Here is an 18,090-nt window from a genome sequence, read left to right as displayed (position 1 = left end):
CTGACAAAGCCGGAGGCAGTGTGTGCCCCTGGCTGCTGGGAGCCGCCCGAGCCGGGCATGCTGGCTGGCCGGCCAGGCGCTTTGATTTCCTTTGTGTTCAGGGCTAAATGTTTTCGGAAATCTGTTGTCTAATTGAGAGGTGTACGCAGACAGCGCTGCGTCTCTGCTGTTGCACAGGGAGGGAGGTGGCGCGGTCAACCACACTCTCATTGTCCGTGTAGCTTTGTGCTTTTGTGGTATGAACAGGCCTAGAAATAAAGGCATTTAATCTCGGCTCACTGACGGGGACGAAGAAGGGGTGGGGAAGGAAAGAAATCTCCCAGTAACTGATCAAAGACTCAATGGCGCTGAACCGGCAGTTTATGGATTTCTGTTTGTGCTACAAAATAAAAAAATAAATCACATATAAATACGGGGCTCTGGCCGAGGACAGGCGCGTGCACAAGTGCGGTACCGCCGGTTTGCGGTGGCACGGGTCCGCTGGTCGGCTGCGGGAGCGCAGGGTGTGAGGCTGGGCGGAGAGGGACTTGCGGGGACCAGTCCCGCTTCCCAGGAGGACAGCCCTCGGCGGCCTCTAGACGGGGCTTTCTTGCCTGCAAGCGGGGTAAAAGTGTCCGGAGCGCCCGGGGGAGAGTGGAAGTAATTTCCAGATCCTTTCCAGGGGGGCGGGAACTGCAGCCAGAGCCACCCGCCTCTTTCGTGGCATTTTCTGCCTGGGAACTGGCAGCTCCCGCCCCTCCCCCAGTGCTGTTCCCCCTCCCTTCTATTTCTGTGAGGCCGGCGGCAGAGGCCCGGCCCCCAGAACCGGCTCGGGTTCCCGGCGGTGGAGCCGGGCTGAGCGCCGCCGTGGGCGCACCTAGGGCTTCGCACCATCTGGCGGAGCCTCTGCTCAAAACCCAGCCGAGCGTGTGCGCCGACGCTGCCTTTTTACCCGAGAAAAATCATTGTTAGCAGTTTCAAAATAAACACCAGATTGGCTATTAGCACTCTCTTTCCAAATATCATCCGGCGCGGAACACGTGGCCGCGCGGACAGGGGCGCCCCGGGGCCGGTACTCCAACGGGGAGCCCTCTACGCCCCTGGCCCACGCGGCCACGTGTGGCTGCTGCGCCAGGCCCCCCGGTCGCGCGTGGTCGCGCGTGGCGTGCGGGGCCCGGGGTGACGCCGTGGTTGAAAACGCGTGCCCGGGACTTGGCCGAGCCGGGGAGCGCGCAGGCAGGGCTGGAGAGGCCCTTGGCTGGACCCAGACTTCTGCCACTAGCGTCCCCGAGGTCCAGCCCCGCTTGTAAAGTCGCAACGCGTTCTCATCTACTTGCTTCCTGTACCGTGTGGATTGGAAGTCGGTGTCCACAGTGGCCTGAGGACGCGGCCTGCCGGTGGTTGCTGCATTCAGGGCGACCTAGGGGGCCGGGATGGGGGGTTGGAGGCGCCCTGTGCTGGGGCCTCAGTTCCTCCGGCGCTCCCCGCCGCCCCGGGGTTTCCGGTGCAGCTCCACGACGGAGGCCGCCGGCCAAGGAGGAGGAGGGCGAGGCTGCTGCAGTCTTGCCCGGCTCCGGAGTGACCGGGTCGGGAGAATGGCCTGGTTTTCCGGATGCTTTCCCCCTCCGGCCGTACACCTGCTGTCCGCCCGGCCCGCAGCGGCGGGGCGAGGAGGGGGGTGAAGAGGTGATTTGGCGCCAAATCCGTGAGCACCGCATAACCCTGGCCTCTGCCTTCCCTGCCCCCACCGCGCAGGCCATCGTGTACGAGGGCCAGGACAAGAACCCGGAGATGTGCCGCGTGTTGCTGACCCACGAGATCATGTGCAGGTGAGCGGGGGCGGGGGGGAGGCGGCCTGGGCGCCAGCTTCTGCAGAGGCCGCGGCGGCCAGGCGCCGGTGGGGGGATCGATTGAAACGCAGCCGGGCGGCTGAGCCGCAGCCGGGGCTCCTGCACCGCTGCGCCGGGGCCGGGCGGGTTCAGCTGGCCGGCCATGCGGCCGCGGGTGTGGTCAGAACCGGACCGCGGGGCCGGGGGACGCGCGCGTGTCTGGGCGCGGGCGGAGTGAGGGACCAGCGCCACGGCTGGCTCCCACCCCGAGATAGACAATTGCCTGTTATTGATAAAGAGGAAAGGCTTTTGTACTTGTTACAGAGCCCGCGCAAGTGAGAATTGGATAGTGATTCTGTCAGTTAACCTCTCCCCGCGAGCAGCGGTGCGTCCTGCTCAGTGTTGTTAGACAGCGCGCCTGCCCCGGAGCTCTGTCACAGGAGCAATTTCCCACCTGATTTTTTTTTCTAACGACCGCAAGAGTTTCAGCCCTACACGGCAAATAAAAATGCACCATTGACTTTGTATGTGTGGCATGTGAAATGTAGTTGCAAGGCAGCCCGAGGAGCCGCAGCGGCTTGCCCAGCTACAGTAGCAGGCCGCGTACTCTGAGGGGCATACTCTGCCTGGCTATGCGTCTGTCTCCGCGAAATGCCATTTCTGAGCGGACATATTGTTACAGCAGTAATATACAAAAGCTGACTTTTTCTCATATCAGGTAATAAATATAAATTACAACCAATAAAGTGGAATTTCTTTATTATCCACTTCTGCATGTACTGCAATTAACATGGAAAGCGCACAGATGTGACTTAAGCTCTAAGTGGAAGACTGTAGACTTTCTTTAATCACTTTAGCTGTCAGCTTTAAAAGGCTTTATATACTTTGCCTACCATATGGTGTTAATTTAACTAATTTAGACATGTAACCATTATACAAGTATGCTTTTTTAAAATGCAAGAAGCATAACATTTTTGTTTCATTTCTGCTTTAATTAAAGTTTCAATAACAGAGTTAAGGTAGGCTTAAGGAAGGAACAACACAGGTTTGTGATCGATGGATGCCTGCTTTCACGCTTATAATTAATAAACGCCCCAAAGAAATATTGGTTGAAGGTGGCATCTTGCATCTTTTCCAGAAATAACAGCTTGACAATTGGAGGTAAACACAGGCTGAGACTGTGAGCGTTATTCCCAAGCCGCCTGCCTCCTGGCTCCTCAGCTCACTGCAGAGAGAAACACCACAGGCGCGTCCCAACTTCTGCAGGGCTGCGGTTACCCTCACTGGCTGTGCTGCAGTTACAAGTTGCAGCGGCTGCCTGCAGAGCCCTGTAGTTGCTTGCCGGGTTGCTCCCACCTCGTTAGAATTAAAAGCAGAACAAGCAGGTACAAGTTGGGCACAAAAGGATGCAGTGTGTCTGCTGAAACCCCTGTTTGTGATTGTTCCCGCAGCCGGTGCTGTGACAAGAAAAGTTGTGGCAACAGGAATGAGACTCCCTCGGACCCTGTCATCATTGACAGGTAAGGATGACCTCCTTATTTTACAAAGCGAAGCTGCCGCCGCTGCAGGAGCCCCTGCTCGCTCGGTTTGCACTGGCACGCCACCGTTTTGAGGCTGGTGTGGCGCTGCCCTTGGCGTGGCACCATTTGTTGTCCGCGTGTGCTCCTGTGCACAGGTGGGCTGACTTGGCAACCTGGAGGCTGGCTCTGTGGGGATTCAGTAATCGCTTGCGAGTTGTCTGGGGAAGCACTGGTCTCCCTACGAGGAGGAGCGCTTTATGCCTAGAGAGCTCTGGCTTTCAACCCAGAGATGTGTCAGGAAATGCTCGCTGCTAATTTGTTAACAAGTACTTCATTCTTTGCATTATTATTATTATTATTTTTTTCTAATCTCGGCTGGTAGTTGGAGTTGAAACTTGGGTGGTGTTACTGTTGTAATTGTTGCCCAGTAGTAGAATGAATTTAATCTGCTCTCAATTAGTTGTGAAATGTTTCCTAATTTTTTTCCAATTGTGGCTGTCGTTGTATGTCAAGTAGCAAATACGTAACTAACAAAGCAAAGTTGTTGCAATTGAAACTAATTACACATGCTGGTTGCATTTTCCAGTGTAAGTTTCCCTGACTGGAGGGCTGTATGCATTCTTTACACTGGCCTCCACTGCTTGCCCAGGCCATCTTCCTTGCGCAGTGTCACCACAGGGCCCGCCATTGGTCCTGATAGGGCTAATGTGCCTCTTGGCTGTTGGTTTAGTTGCGAACACTCCAGCAGGGCTGCTCTCCCAAGCGCAGCAGGCTTGGTGGTGACAGGGGCGGAGAAGGAGGAGGAGGAGGAGGAGGAGGAGGAGGAGGGATTCTTTCTCCCCAACAATGGGAAGCGGCAGAAGGCCCAGTGACTGGGGATTTTGAAGTTGGTACCCAAGTCGAGTAAATGGTTAGACCCGTACATATGACACCAGATTCAGCACAGGGTTAGACTGTTTTGAAGAGGAGTTGAATTTCAGCAGCTTTCATCACAAAGTTATCTTTTGATCATGAACTTCCCTGTCCAGTGTCTGAAAAATTAAAGCCGGAAAAACTCCATGAGTTAAGCCTGAAGAAATACGTGCCACCGATGGAGAGCGGTGCTAATGTTTGAGTAGCTGGAATAGCTGTTTGCTTAGTGGAGAATGTGTGGTATCTGACAGAAGGGGCGATTCTCTTATTAGTAATCAAATAGGGTTGGCCAGTTGTGGCCGTCACTCAGGAACTGGAGAGCAAGTCCAACACTTTATAGAACTCCAACCACAAGAAATCAATGTAAATCATATTTGTGTTTGGTGCTGTGGCTATGGAAATCACAGCCTTGAATTGTTGTCACAGAATTCATTGTATGTATTTATTTTTGATGGGTTGGAAGTGGCTGAGCAGCTATTGGAATCCTGCCTGCGTGTGAGAGTGTGGAAAAGGCAGATTGTGTTTACTGGAGGTACGTCATGTGTCGAGCGCGTGGTATTGGTGAATCTCAGAGGATGACTTGGCGTTTGAAATTGTGAGATTTTTAGCATTCTTTCCTAATGAAGTAGCCGTGTTGGATCGACTCACATTTTGGGTGCTGTCTTTCCTGAATCACTTTGGGCTTATACTCCAGGTGATTGCTGAGTACTGAGCTGGCAAGCAACTTCTGATAGTCGGTTTTTAATCACAGGCGGTGGGGGCGGCGGGGGGGTATGTTCCCCCCAGTTGTGCAGAAATCTATTCTTTAATTCTTTTCTGGGTCACTGTTGCCTTGTATTTGGTTAATTAAACTATGTGCTGAGACCACGCAGAGCTCTAGCCAAGGATAAGTGTGTGACCATTTGATATTCTAGAAGCTTGAGGGGAGGGGACAATGTGAAAACATTTGGTTAATGGGTTTACCATGTTTATTTGAATAAGGAGGGTTGAGGCTCCATTTGTGTTTGGTAGAAATGCTTTGGAGGTCTTAATTATTGATGAAAAATCTGCTCTGATTCTGAATTCAAAGATACGGACGATTTTATAGGAGTTTTAATCACCTTTCCATGTTAGGGATTTTAAGGTAAGAATAGCTTCATGTAATGACAAACACAACGTATGGTTTTAGAATGCTTAAGAGAGCTGTCACTTACAACGACAAAATAACTATTAGCATTTTGTAGCTTGCTGTAAAGCCCTGTGGCATGATGGCAGTATTGGTTCTGGCTCCAGCTTAAGGCATATTTATAAAAGGGGAAGAAAGTGCAGGCAGGAGTGCTTGCCAGGGCCCGTTGTGCCAAGCAGGGGCAGAGAAGCACAGAGAGGAGGGACTGCCTTTGCAAGATGTGGCCAGCTGAGATGTGTTCCGGTTTCATATCGGCAGGCCCTTCTGGGGCGCGTGGTTCCCCCAACAGTGAGCATCTGGCAGGCTGGTGAGTCGGTACAGGGTCGGTGCTGGCGGTGGCGCCCCTCGGTTAGTTGGCTTAAGAAAGAATTCTGTGCCTTCAGCTTCCCGCTCCTGTGGCCTCGGATACGTTTAACAGGTTCTGACCAGATAAGGCCTATTTGTCCTGAGGATATAAACCAATAATTCCAGCCTGAATTGAGATCAATGGGCCCACGTTGCTTCTCACCCACATGGCGCGGCTCCACGCCTGGATGCGGCCCTCTGGGTCACAGGCACAGGAGCTCCTCGCTGTTGCTGCAGACACACAGTGCCTTGTGTCAGTTAATTACACAGTACAGGTCGCTGCAGAAGCACTCCATGCTTAGGAGTGGCATGGGCGACACCTCGGTTAGCAAAAAGGGGACGAAGTGAAGCTGGCATCCAGAACAGAGCCCTTTTAATTCACTGGGTAGGCCTTCTTATGCGTTCTGATAAAACATTGCCAGGAAGACAGGTTTTTTTTTTTTTTTTTTTTAATAGCTCCACAGATGGAATTCTGCCACTATGTGTCCGCAGTAACGGAACAGCTTAGGAAGTCAGGTAGAAAGTCTGGCCCGTGGGCAGACACCACAGCAGACTGGCAGACATGGCCTGCAGGAAGCCAAGTGCAGGTGAAGGGAAGCCGCCCCGATGGGCGTAGAGAACGTGTGCCCACACAGGACCGTGGCCCTGCACACACATGCACACGGCCCTGGACACGGCCCTGCACACGGCCCAGCACACACATGCACACGGCCCTGCACACACATGCACATGACCCTGCAGACACATGCACACGGCCCTGCACACGGCCCAGCACACACATGCACACGGCCCTGCACACACATGCACACGGCCCTGCACACGGCCCAGCACACACATGTACATGGCCCTGCACACACATGCACACGGCCCTGCACACGGCCCAGCACACACAGGCAGAGCACGGGAGTATCATTTTCCTCATGGAATAATGTTTTCTGGGAAAACACTAAAGCAGCTGGTCTTCGTTAGGGACACCCATTGTCCACATCTCCCAGCTAGGAGCAGATAAATCTCTCCTGTTTCAGCGTGCATTCCAAGGGCTGCGAATGATTACAGGATGTCGGCGGAGCCGCTAAGCCAGACCCACGCATTGGCTCACACTGCTTGCCTGTGCAGTGCCAGTCTGCTTCCCGATCAAGCAGCATCCTGTTGCCTTGCTCTGTGTGCCCGGCCTGTGAGGACTGACCGCTGCCACCTGGGGTGGAGTGGGGGCGGTGGGCGGCTGCTGGGGCACAGACGCAGGGGGTGGGTGTGCGGGGTGGGCAGCATGCGGGCGCTGGGAGCAGCTCGGTGGGGCGGTTCCAGATGGCACCGTCTCCTGCGTCCTGCTTGCTGGCGTCTGTGGCAGGCAGTGCCCCCTCCCCAGTAAATCTGGCACCAGTCTATAGAGTTTGGGAGACTTATCATTCCAAGTCTGTCCTACTTTCCTGTCTGGAAGCCAGACATCTGTTTATCCCATTTTCCTTCATACAGAGTTTGGAATAGCTTTAGTTTTTTTTTTTTTCTTCCTGTTCTTTGGTGGGGGAAGTGGAGGGAAGGTGGCGTGTGTGTGTGAAGTTTTGTCGTATTGAACAGCTGTTAGAAAATTTCAACCCTGTGGGTTCTGAAATACTTTTGAGCTGACCTCAAATTTTTATACATAATTGACGTGAGGCTGTAAAGGAGTATTATTTGCTTAACCTCTTATTGCCCGCAATTTCACATTGATCTTTCAGTTGGGTGACCATGGCCTCTGTGTGCACCCCGAAAGCACGCCATCCCATTCGGAGTCATTTGCGTGTTTTAGGTTTGCACCTTTAAAGTGATTGCAAGATGGGAGTCCAGGACAGAGTAGGGATTTTCTTTTCTTTCTTTTTTTTTTTTTTTTTTCAGTCAACAGTGTTTCCTTTCACTTCCTGTCACAAAGGTCAAAGAGAGCCGACCTTTGCTGGCAGTCCTGCCTGCTGAATTATTCATGGCATTGACTTTTTGTCAGCACACACAGTTGTGCTCTGGGACATTTTATTCATTTACCTCATTTAAAGCGCCTTCCTGCACCTGTTCAAGTATTAATATCATGTAATTTGGGCCTAATGCCGATTTTGCTGAACACTCATTATATTTTTTATTAGCTATATTTCCAAACGATTATGTATGATTATTACCAAGCCTCGCAAACAGTGCTGGGCTATTCCCTAGTCCTTTACATCTTCTTGTCAGGCTGTTTTCAGAGGCAGGGAGGATAAACATTTGACCAGTCCCAGTGTTTTTATTCCGACTCCATCTCCAAGCAGGGAACTTGCACTCCCTCCCTCATGGCTTTGCACGAACGTGATTAAATCCGACTCCGCAGAAGCTGTACAAATGCCAGCATTTATAAGGTCAACGCTTTTGTTAAAAATGCTATGTAAATGAGGCTCTGCAAAAAGGGACATTAAATAAAATTAAATTCATTGTCTTCTTTAATGTCATTTACATTTTGGCTAAGCCCTGGCCTGTCAAGAAGGATTTTAAAAATAATTTTAATTACACATCATTTAGGGATCCAAGGCTTTCTATTCAGTAGCATTTGGATAACCTGCAGTGAGGAGGCTGTGTGTTACCTTCTTAAATGACAAGTTGTCATTGCGTCCGCATAATGCAATGACAACAGTGCAGTTTGCTGGTCATTTCTCCTTCGCAGTTTTCTGGGAGATGGGGCTGTGCTGTGGCTGGAGAAGCCGGGGTGCTTACTGGTCCAAGGCAGCTGGGGTCAGGGTCTGTTTAAATGCAAGGGGACGTGGGAGAAGGGAAGATATTGGCCAGCAGTGTGGCAATATGGCAGCGCCTTGGGATGAATGGACGTGGCTGCAAAGAGTGCTTCTGGTTGGCAGTGGCTCCGGCCGGCTGCGCGGGGCTCAGGTGGGAATGGCCGTTTTATTCCCTGGCACGCTGTGCAGAGAGGCAGAAAGTTCACCACGTTCATTCATCCCTTCGCAATTTTTTCCCCATAAACTTCGGAAAATAAACAGACAAGGAAGAGTCGTTCTGTTGGCCCACAAGGACATGCTTTCATTTTTCGGAAGGAGCGGCCGGGAACAGTGCCTGCTGTGTGTGCTTGCTTGTGCCCATAGCTGCACTCCAACCCCCCTACCCCTGCTCCCACGACTACAGCATGCATTGCCACGGGGCGGGGGTGCCACCGCTGGGCTCAGGGTGCCTGTCCATGTCTGATCCAGGCCCTGGGAAGACCTGTGGAGACTGGGGCTGCCTGGCCTGGACGTGGACTCAGCAGCCAGGGCAGCCGAAAACGGGGTTTTCAGACAAGCCTCGTGCCTACTCGGACTCCGGGTCTCCCTCGGCGGCTGCTGCTGCGAGGGCCAGCAGTGGCTGGTGCCGCCTGCCAGGGCTGGGCAGCAGAGGGACAGCAGCGGCAGCAGGCAGGCGGCTATGAAAGTGCAGGGGCTGCAGGAGGGGAGGGGCCAGGAGCGGGCTGTCAGAAGCTATACTTCAGGAGGTGGGTTGACGTAAACCATCCGCGCCTCTGCGGCAGCCTTATCAGGTGAAGACCAAAGATGTGGCAGAGCCTGTAATTGTGTTAGGATGGCATGGATGAATTGGATTACCTCGTGGAAAGCCGTCCAAACTCGGAGTTCTGGTACGCATGCTTACAGGAAGCGAATAATTACTCTCTGTGCACCAGCAGATAATTGGGGCTGGCCAGAGGCCTGCTCGTGCCGCCGAGGGGAGCGGGAGAGGCCGGCCTTGTCCGAGCATGTAGCCACCAGCCAGGGGCGCGGCGGTCACGGCGAGGTGGGGGCGGCAGGCGCCGGCGTGGTAATTTTCGGTTACTTTTCAAAGATGGTGAATAATTTATCAGCGGCAACGGGAGGCACATCGGAGCAGCGAAGAATTCCAGGCTCCCGTGATGGAAATGCCCAGACAGGAAGTGACTGACTAGTAAGGCTGCAGGAAGGAGAACTCGAGGCGCTTAACCTGTGCTGGGCACAGCTCCTGGGGCTGGCGCGCCACTCACTCCCGGGCGCCCCAGCACAAGCGCCTCTTGTTGGTTTATCTTCAGAGCAAATCTCCCCAAAATGCTTGCGGTCAGACACTACAGAACAAGGCATTATGCTGGCCACACGGTGGAGAGGAGCAAGTGGAGGGGTTTTACGGGTTAAAGGTTTGTTACCATTGCACTTTATAAGCTTTTTAGACTTTGGGGGTGAGTAGCAGTCATTACATTGTAGAAATTGAAAAGAATGTGTTCCCCAGCTATTTATTCAGAAAACAGCCCATCGTGTGTGTCAAGATGGTGAGTGCCATAAATCTGCCAGTAACTCCGCCAGCAGCACCGTGTGCAGGGGGCGGGCTGCGGGGAAGCCGGCTGCCGCTGCTGACACACTTCCCTTTCCCTTCAAAAACAAAACCAGTGAGAGAGCTGCCTCTCGACTCCTCCACCGCCAGTTGCTCAGCCAGAAAGAACTCAAACTTCACGCGGTGCCCGGAGAACAGAGAGCATCACCTCCAAGCAGCAGAGGGGCACGGCCTTCCCAGCCAGTTGCTGGGAAATGAGTTTAACATGTGGCCAAAGGAAGGGGCGCTGGCGGGGCTGTGGCAGGACAGGGAGGAAGGAGGCGGCTCCAGAGTCCTTGCTGGGGGCCCTGGGAGCAGCCCCACATCTGGGGAGGAGGTCAGCTTCTGTCCAGCCGCCCCTCCCCCGAGCTAGCTGGCTCTCTCCTCTCCCCCCACTCCCACCCTCGCAGCCGGTGGGTGGGGGCAGGGTGCCATGTTACACCAGCCGCACAGCACACTTTGGCAGTGTTTAAGGCTCTGACAACGTCCACCCTGGTCTTGTCGGGTTCGGCAAGGGGCAAGCACGAGCCTTGACTGTGGGGCCCCGTCTGTCCACGTGCAGGTCTCCTCTGTGGGTTCATGCAAAACTAGGCGCCTCCCTCCTGGTTCCTCTAAGTTCTCATCCAGGCTGGAAGCCTGGACAGAGGTGGCAGGCCTGGATGGTACAGAGCCGCTGGAGGCTGGTGCAGGCCTGAATCCTGCGGAGGTGTATGAAGTATGGGACCGAGTGTGGGCACAAGCAGGTGGCACTGCGGCCCCTTGGCCGGTGTCTGGCCCAAGGTCTGTCTGAGCAGGGTCATCAGGACTCAGAAGAGGCTCCCCTTTTGTTTAAGGAATGTCCAGCAAAGCTCTGCTGGTTATTCTGGGTGCTTCTTGCCAGGCCTGGTTGTGGTGGTGGGAAGGGAGACAGGCCTCAGGTTAGGGTGGGCACCCCTGAGCTCTCAACTGGAGCCCAGAGGCCTGGCTGACAGGCAGCACGGCACAGATGCCCGCTCGGAACCGTCGGCGTTCGGTACCACAGGCACCGTTTCGTGGAAGGATGGGGCCACCCCTGAGGCCCAGCACGGCAGGGACCTGCAGCCACAGCTGCAGCAAGGTGCCCTTTGCTAGGTGCCGCCGCCTCTGCGTCCAGTGTAGTGCTGACGGCACTGTGGGTGTTCACTTTCTAGAACAGAAGAGCTTGGAGGACGTAGGTCCTGTGCCCCCTCCTGGTGCCCCTGTGCTAACATCTGCCCTGGCATGAGCTGCTCATCACGGTTGCGCCAACACCGATACGTTCTGATTCACTGGAGCTCGCGGGTCTACAGGGGCTCGGCTCTAGTAGCGCATCCTGTGGGTTTCCACCGACGCACCATGGCAGGCGTTTGCCACCCCCCACCCATTCAGGCAGTAACCTTCAGGGCAGTGTTACTACTCCCAAGCGCCCCACCAGACTGCATCCTTTAACGCTGCAGTTGGCACGCCCTGTTCGCTGTGTCACCCTCTGCAGGCTGCGTCGCGGGGCCGCTCCCATCCACCCCTGATCCGTCCGTGTCTGCTGTGGCTCTGAGGCTCACTGGGATCGTTTGGGGTTCTGGGCAGCACCTCCACCTTCCTGGGATGCCTGGGTGTGTGGGGGGAGGTCACCCGGGGGCTCTTCTGGCTCCTGGAAGTCAGCGTGTCCCACCTCTGTTTTATTTGTCAGCATTTGGCTCCTTTGCAAAGCAGTGAGAGCATTTGAACTTGATGTTAAAAAATGTATGTAAGTGATATGCCACCATTGTACTTGTTGTTGGGGCGAGATGCTATAGTTCCTAGATAATTTTGGAACATCGAAAGAGTGTTGGCTAGAACAGACTGAATCTTGCGGAGGTCACTATACTGTACCGAGCATAAAAACGTAATGAACCCGGCGTTCAGTGTGGCTGTTGGCTTTTTTTGGCTTAATAAATTAAACTACAAATTTTCCTAATTGCCGAACAAAATGTTAGGCTAGCTTTAGCCACGGCTGACAGTAAAATACAACATAAAACCTGCTGAGTTATATGTGGTATTTAATATGAGACAGGGTAATGCAAGGGTTTTTATAGTGAAGTATTCACACCCACAGCATTTGTTTCACATTAGGAAAGGTTGGTAAATCAGTGTGCCGGGCCGGCGTGGGCCCCTCCTGGCCTCTCTTCCTCGATATTTGGTTATTGGAAACGCTGGCAAAGGGGACTCTCTGTCCATTTCCATGTTCTCAATGAAGCGATTCGGCCTCTGACATGAGGAAGATTGGGTCAGGAAACAAGCGGTGGATTAGATTGGACATGCGGCTTGTCCCCACCGTCCGAGGTCACTGGCCTGATCCGGCCACTGGGCACCAGCCATCAGTTCCTGAGATGTGGGCTGCTGTGGGTCCCCCGCGGGTGCGGGCCCCAGGGAAGGGTGCAGGGACCTGGCAAAGTGCTTTCGCAGGGGTGGAGAGGAGAGCAGGGAACGCCAGCCACTACCATTTATTAAATTTGACAAGCAGGTTCTAAATATAACAGCCCTTTCCCCAAAGATCACTACTTTGAACAAATAAATGAGTTACGCAAGTCACTGAGCAGCCAGGGTCCCCCTCAAGGCGTGCAGCTACGAGTTGATCTGCCCCTCCCTGAGCCCCCGCTAGCCCACCGACCCTCTCCCACTTCTGTTGGTCACCAGGTCCTCAGACCGGATTGCTGCCCCCTCCCAGAGCACGGCAAGGCAGCCACAATCTGAGAACAGGCTTTAAAATAAAAATAAACTTGCCTTGGTTCAGGATATTATGACACATAGATTTGCTTTATAGGTTTAAAAATACTTTCCTGCGTGATCGTGAATAAAGCAAAGCTGAAGAGAGTGTACATCTCACTTTAAGGAGAATCATGATCGGGCAATGGCGAGTCCCGTGGTCGGGAGTGCCCTTACTGGGTCCCGGCTAGGTGTCACAACCGGCCTGTCCACCTCAGAGCCCGAGATGGCGCTCGGAAATCACAGCATGCAGAACCTCGTTCCAAGCCTTAAACCCATCGGTCCCCGTTTCCTAGGCCATGGCAGTGCTAGGCCCACCGGGGCTGACCGTGGCAGAGTGGAGTGGCAGCCTTGTGACTGGAAAACAGCTCTGGTCTTTTTAATCATGCTTCGATTGATTCCCTGTGACGTCACTTGGTTTACTGTCATCCCCTGTCTGTGTTGAACAAATCAGCGGCGGGAACGGGAGTGTGTGTGTGTGTGTGTGTGTGTGTGTGTGAAATGGAGTGCTTTCTTCCAACGAGTGGGGACTTTCCCGGCTGCTCCGCGTACGAGTGCTCAGCGGCCTGCGCTGACCGCGCAAGCGCCATAGACGGGATGCTGCCAACTGTGGGCCTCGTCGAGGTTTCGTTAGCAAGTTGAGGAAAGAGGCTTGTTTAGGTAAAAATAATGGTCATAGATAGAGCTGTAGCGTGGGGCTTGAGGGAAGTGCGGCCGTGCTGCTACCAAGACTCGCGGCTCCCAGGAAATAGGAGTGTTCTGATGCGGGCAAGCAGTAATTATCTTTTTGTGAAGAATGCACAATGGTGTCGGATGATGAATTGATCGCAGATTGGAAGCGTGGTTTAACTGTCATGTTACAGAGATAAGGGAGAGCTGGGGGACTGCTCTTCGCTTGTGCTAGCTCACAGCCAGCTAGTTTATTAGCACAAATCCCAAATGTTTAGTAAACTCATTAGGTTCCATCTAATGCTAATTTATCATCATAGATGGAAGCCGGGCAGTGCAGGCCAGGGGACTGTGCAGGCCCCGTGATTCACCGAGCCTTTGCACTGGCCATTCTGCTGCAGATGCGTTCGGCAGGCCTGCAGGAGCCTCAGGGTTAGGGTCTGGCCCGCGCCTAGGGTTCCTGGAGTCAGTGTCTCCGGGCTGGTTACTGGAAAGGTTGAGAAATGCCGCGTGGCGCACGCACCAGGGCTCTGGTTTGGGACGGCTCCTCCGCCTCGCCGCCTCCCACCCCTCTCCATCCCACCACTGCCCCCCAACCTCCCACCCTGTCTCCCCGCTTCCTTCTACAATCCAGTCACAGAGTCGAATTCAAAGAATTCCCTTGCAAAATCAGTTTACCAAGAAATGCATCATGGTACATAAATGTCAAGTACAGTTTATTCTAAACTTCAGACAGTGTTTTTCTTTTAAAAAATCAAGCTTTAAATGCCCAGTCCTCCTGACATTTTCGTACATATTCTATAGTGTTTTCGAAGAGGATAATAACCTTTGCCTGATCCTAGGCAACAGCTGCAAAGATAATGAAATTCTTATGATATTTCACCAGGTAAAATGTGAATTGCAGAAGAAAAGCTATTGAATTTTTATGGATCTTAATCGCATAAAATGAGATTCATGGGGCATACGTGTAACGATACTCGGTGGACCGGCGGCGCCTGCAGTTGCGGCGGGCTCGCCGTGCGGCGTGAGGGGCGCTGCGGTCTCCAGCGAGGAGGCCGCGTGGACGCAGCCTGCAGCGGCCCTCGGAGTGATAATGAAATATGACAGAAATTTCCTGGCGCTGGATCAGTGGCAAGAGAGGTCCTACTCCGCCGATATTAATTCATCTGACTTATGTCCCAGGTCTTGATTTACCTTATGATTAAAAACTTGTGCAGGTTGGCTCACCAATTGAAACCAGCTCTCATCTGCAGCCCAGCAGTATTGATCCCTATTTAACACCAAGGCTCAGGATTGATTGGCATTGATTAACAATAAAAGTGCTCTCCTCCGTGTCTGACGCTGAGGGCAGTGCGTGCTGCTGTTGACCAATCTGAGAAGAGAAATGGACCCACCTGCAAATAAACAATATATTTTAATGTTATTGTAACTGGATGCTGGACCAGCAGTGCAGATTGATTTTATTCTTGTTGTATAAGATAAATATCTTTAATAAAATTCTCATTTTATTTAGGATTTTACAGGAGTAACTTGATTACTAGAATAGTGATGTTTTTCTTTTCCCATGGTGTAAAAAATGGATTAAAACATAAAGGCTATGATAACATAACACTAGAGGTGAGATGTTAATCAACTCAGAAATCACGCGTGGGGCGGAAAGGTCGGGCGAGACGTCTCGCTCGTGCCGATGCTCACTGCCCCTCACTTTGGCGGTTCCGGCGGGGTGCCTCCGTGGCGCTCCTTGCGGGACACGGCACTCGACCTTGTCTTGGGTTCTGTCCCCGCCGGCCAGTGTAGATGCGGCCTGAGTTGTGTTTTTTTTGACAATTCTTCTAACAACAGAGGTGACGGACCTCGTGGAAAGGGAGGAGAAGCCAAGGTTCTCGTGCTCAACACATTGGGTGTGGGTGCTGGGTGTGCGTGTCGGGGTGGGGGCCGTGGGCCTGGCTCTGCGCTGGACGGGCAGCTCCGGGCAGCCCTGGGCAGCCCCTTGCCGTGTGTCTGAGGATGCGAGGCACTGGAGAGCCCCGGAGAACAGGTCCAGCTGAAAGAAATTATCCAATCTCTAACCTCCAGAAGTTTACAGTTATATAATGATGGAGAAAACCACAAATCCCAGGGGATGTCACATTTTAGAGATACTTTGAAAACGAAATTATCCAGCCAAGTCTATAGGACCACCTTCTTGTACTTAAGACAATAACTCCAGTCTGGAATGCGTTGTTTGGGGTGCTGATAGGGTAAATCCACTTTGCTTCTTTAACTGTTGATTAAGGAATCAGTGCTGTCCCCTGTGTGTGTTTATTTGTGGGGAGACTGGGGAAGGTTGGGCTAGGGCTGGCCGATGCACGTGACCCTGGCTGGCCTCGCATCTATTGGTGGGCTCCTAGGCACTGGTGAGTCCCCCAGCTGCTGCTCCTTGGCCAGTTGGGCAGTGCTGTCTGCAGCCAGGAGTCCAGCACCCGCTGGGAGGACTAACCTCCCTCCCCTGAGAAGACAGCGTGCTCTGGGGCCCCTGATGCCTGGACCTGAGGGCCCCCACTTTGGATGTGTGTGGGAGGAGGGTCTGGGCTGGTCGCTGAGTCGGGTTTAAGCGTTTAATGCATGTTCTATTGATTGCATTGAGAAGTAAGGCCTCACGGATGATTTACTTGGATGCGGCCACCAGATTGCCCCAAGAGCCAGTGCATTTAGAAGACAGTGCGCGCTGTGGAGGCACACTTCCGAGCCTGATGCCACCCCCAGCCCGGGGTCGCTTTCCTGGTTGGGTCCAGGGCTTGGGGTGCTGGGCGCTGGTGCCTGGGGCAGTTTTCCCTGGTGTCTGTGTGAGTGTGTTTGTGTGTGTGTGCCTGTGTGTATCTGAGAATTTCAGTGTTACAGTTCTGGAAAGGAGGCCCACAGGTCTAAAGACTTGTCCTGGTCCACCCTTGCTGGGTTCTCTCCGTGGGAGACTCCGGATCTGCAGAGGGGGTCCCCTGAAATCCGGGCAGAGTGTTGTCTGTCTTTGAGTTGCAGGTCCATGGTCACCTGCGGCTAGCTGGCCAGTGGGGGCAGGTCCCCCTAAGGGTGAGTGGCACTTCTGTCCAGAGCACAGACTGGGACACTGGAAGCTGAGGCTGAGTCCTTGTGTATCTGCCTGTGGGCTCGCCATGCCTCCTGCCTCGATGTGGGTGCACCTGACCCTGAGGGCAGCGGGGGGTATCCACCTCGGCCCCTGGCAGCGCCAGCATTGGCTGCCTTCACTCCGGACCCAGGCTCTCTGACAGCACAGTTAGTGCGCATGCCATTGTCCCAAGGTCTTTCCAGAAGGGCAGCCTGGCCTGGGAGCTCCACATTTGCCCCAGTGCCCTGACCCTGGTTCTCTGACAGAGCCCACTGCCCTCCTTGCTACTTTCCTGCCCCCTCATGGTCATTGCCATCGAAGTGCTGAACCACTGAGGCCTGGAAGCTCATCGCTCTCACCCCCCAACAGACCTGAGCCACAGACCTGGTCACCTGTCCCCCATCAGTGTCCCACCTGTGGGCCCTGCCTGTGTATCCTGTCTTGGCCTGGTTCCTGGGTGGGGGTTTCCTGGAGCGAGCGGCTGGAGCTCACCCTTGGTCTTGGGCAGATTTCCTGGCCACCATTTCTGGGCAGTTGGTCCTGTTGTCCTTTCCACAGTGCCCGAGGAAGGACAGAGGTGTGTGCAGTGGCTCTCGTGTGACCGATGTGCTCTGAGCAGAGCCCAGTGTGCCAGCCTGCCCATGCCGCGGCCCCTTGCTGCCTGCCGTGAAAGCCGATATCCCTGCTAAGTCTTGCTAAGCCCCTCCTGGGTTTCTTTCGTCCCTTGAACTTGAAGCCTGCCAACAGGCCGGGCTTAGTGGTTACGGATCTACCCTACCTGCTGTGGCTGGAGGCTTTAAGTCTCTAACTTGCCATTTGTGGGTTTCTTGCGAGGCAAGGTCACCCGGTTTCCAAGAGGGGCTGATGAAGCCAGCACACTGCCTCCCTGTCCTGGTGCTGGGAGGCTCAAGACCCCAGTGGTTGGGCTGGCCCAAGTCCTAGGGGCCTCTCCAGGAAGGAACGAGGGAGGCCTGGCCGTGGGTTCCCAGAGCAGGTGACAACCCCCCCCCCCCCCCCGTGTCTTGGGTGGGAAGAAACCTTGGAGAAGCTCCCAGGTCCAGCAGGAGGGGGGTGAGATTGGCCCCTCCTGTCCCTCTGCCAGCCCCTGGCTCCCTGGCAGGTCTGAGGAGGTGCGGAGTGGGGAGCCCTGTCTGACCCCACGTGGAGGTGAACAGCACCTCATGGTTCCCAGTGCTGCCCGAGTGAGGCCCCACAGACGCCCCCAGCAGCCCTGCTTGCAGAGCCATTGCCAGAGCATCCTCCTCCGCTCTGGGGCCCCGTGGAGCTGGTCTCGGTCAGCCACCCGGGATGCAGGCAGCTGGGGCTGAGCCTGGGGCCACGGGACCATTCATCCCACAGGAGGCCAGAGCCTAAGGAGCTGGGGCTGCTGGAGTGCTGTGTGAGCCCTTCTTCTCCCGTCTCTCTTTTACACCCTTTTTTTTTCCCTTAAAGACTTATTTTTATTGAAAGGTAAAGTTACAGAGAGAGGGGGAGAGGGGGAGAGGGGGAGAGGGG

The 18,090-nt window shown here is 54.1% G+C and overlaps 1 protein-coding gene across 7 annotated transcripts in view; it reads left to right on the top strand.

Moving 5' to 3' along the window:
* Positions 1 to 18,090, top strand: part of EBF3 (EBF transcription factor 3) — a 114,604-nt gene that overhangs the window by 3,243 nt on the left and 93,271 nt on the right. For all 7 annotated transcript variants that reach the window (XM_004579738.4, XM_036495799.2, XM_058671600.1 and 4 more), the window contains exons 5-6: positions 1,735 to 1,808; positions 3,260 to 3,328. In XM_004579738.4, the coding sequence (XP_004579795.1) occupies positions 1,735 to 1,808; positions 3,260 to 3,328 (143 nt within the window). The remainder of the gene's footprint in view (positions 1 to 1,734; positions 1,809 to 3,259; positions 3,329 to 18,090) is intronic.

This window comes from Ochotona princeps, chromosome 13 (assembly GCF_030435755.1).
Source record: "Ochotona princeps isolate mOchPri1 chromosome 13, mOchPri1.hap1, whole genome shotgun sequence".
In the NCBI taxonomy this organism is placed as follows: Eukaryota; Metazoa; Chordata; class Mammalia; order Lagomorpha; family Ochotonidae; genus Ochotona; species Ochotona princeps.
Note: the sequence above shows the minus strand (reverse complement) of the source record. Positions and strands in the feature narration are given on the sequence as shown.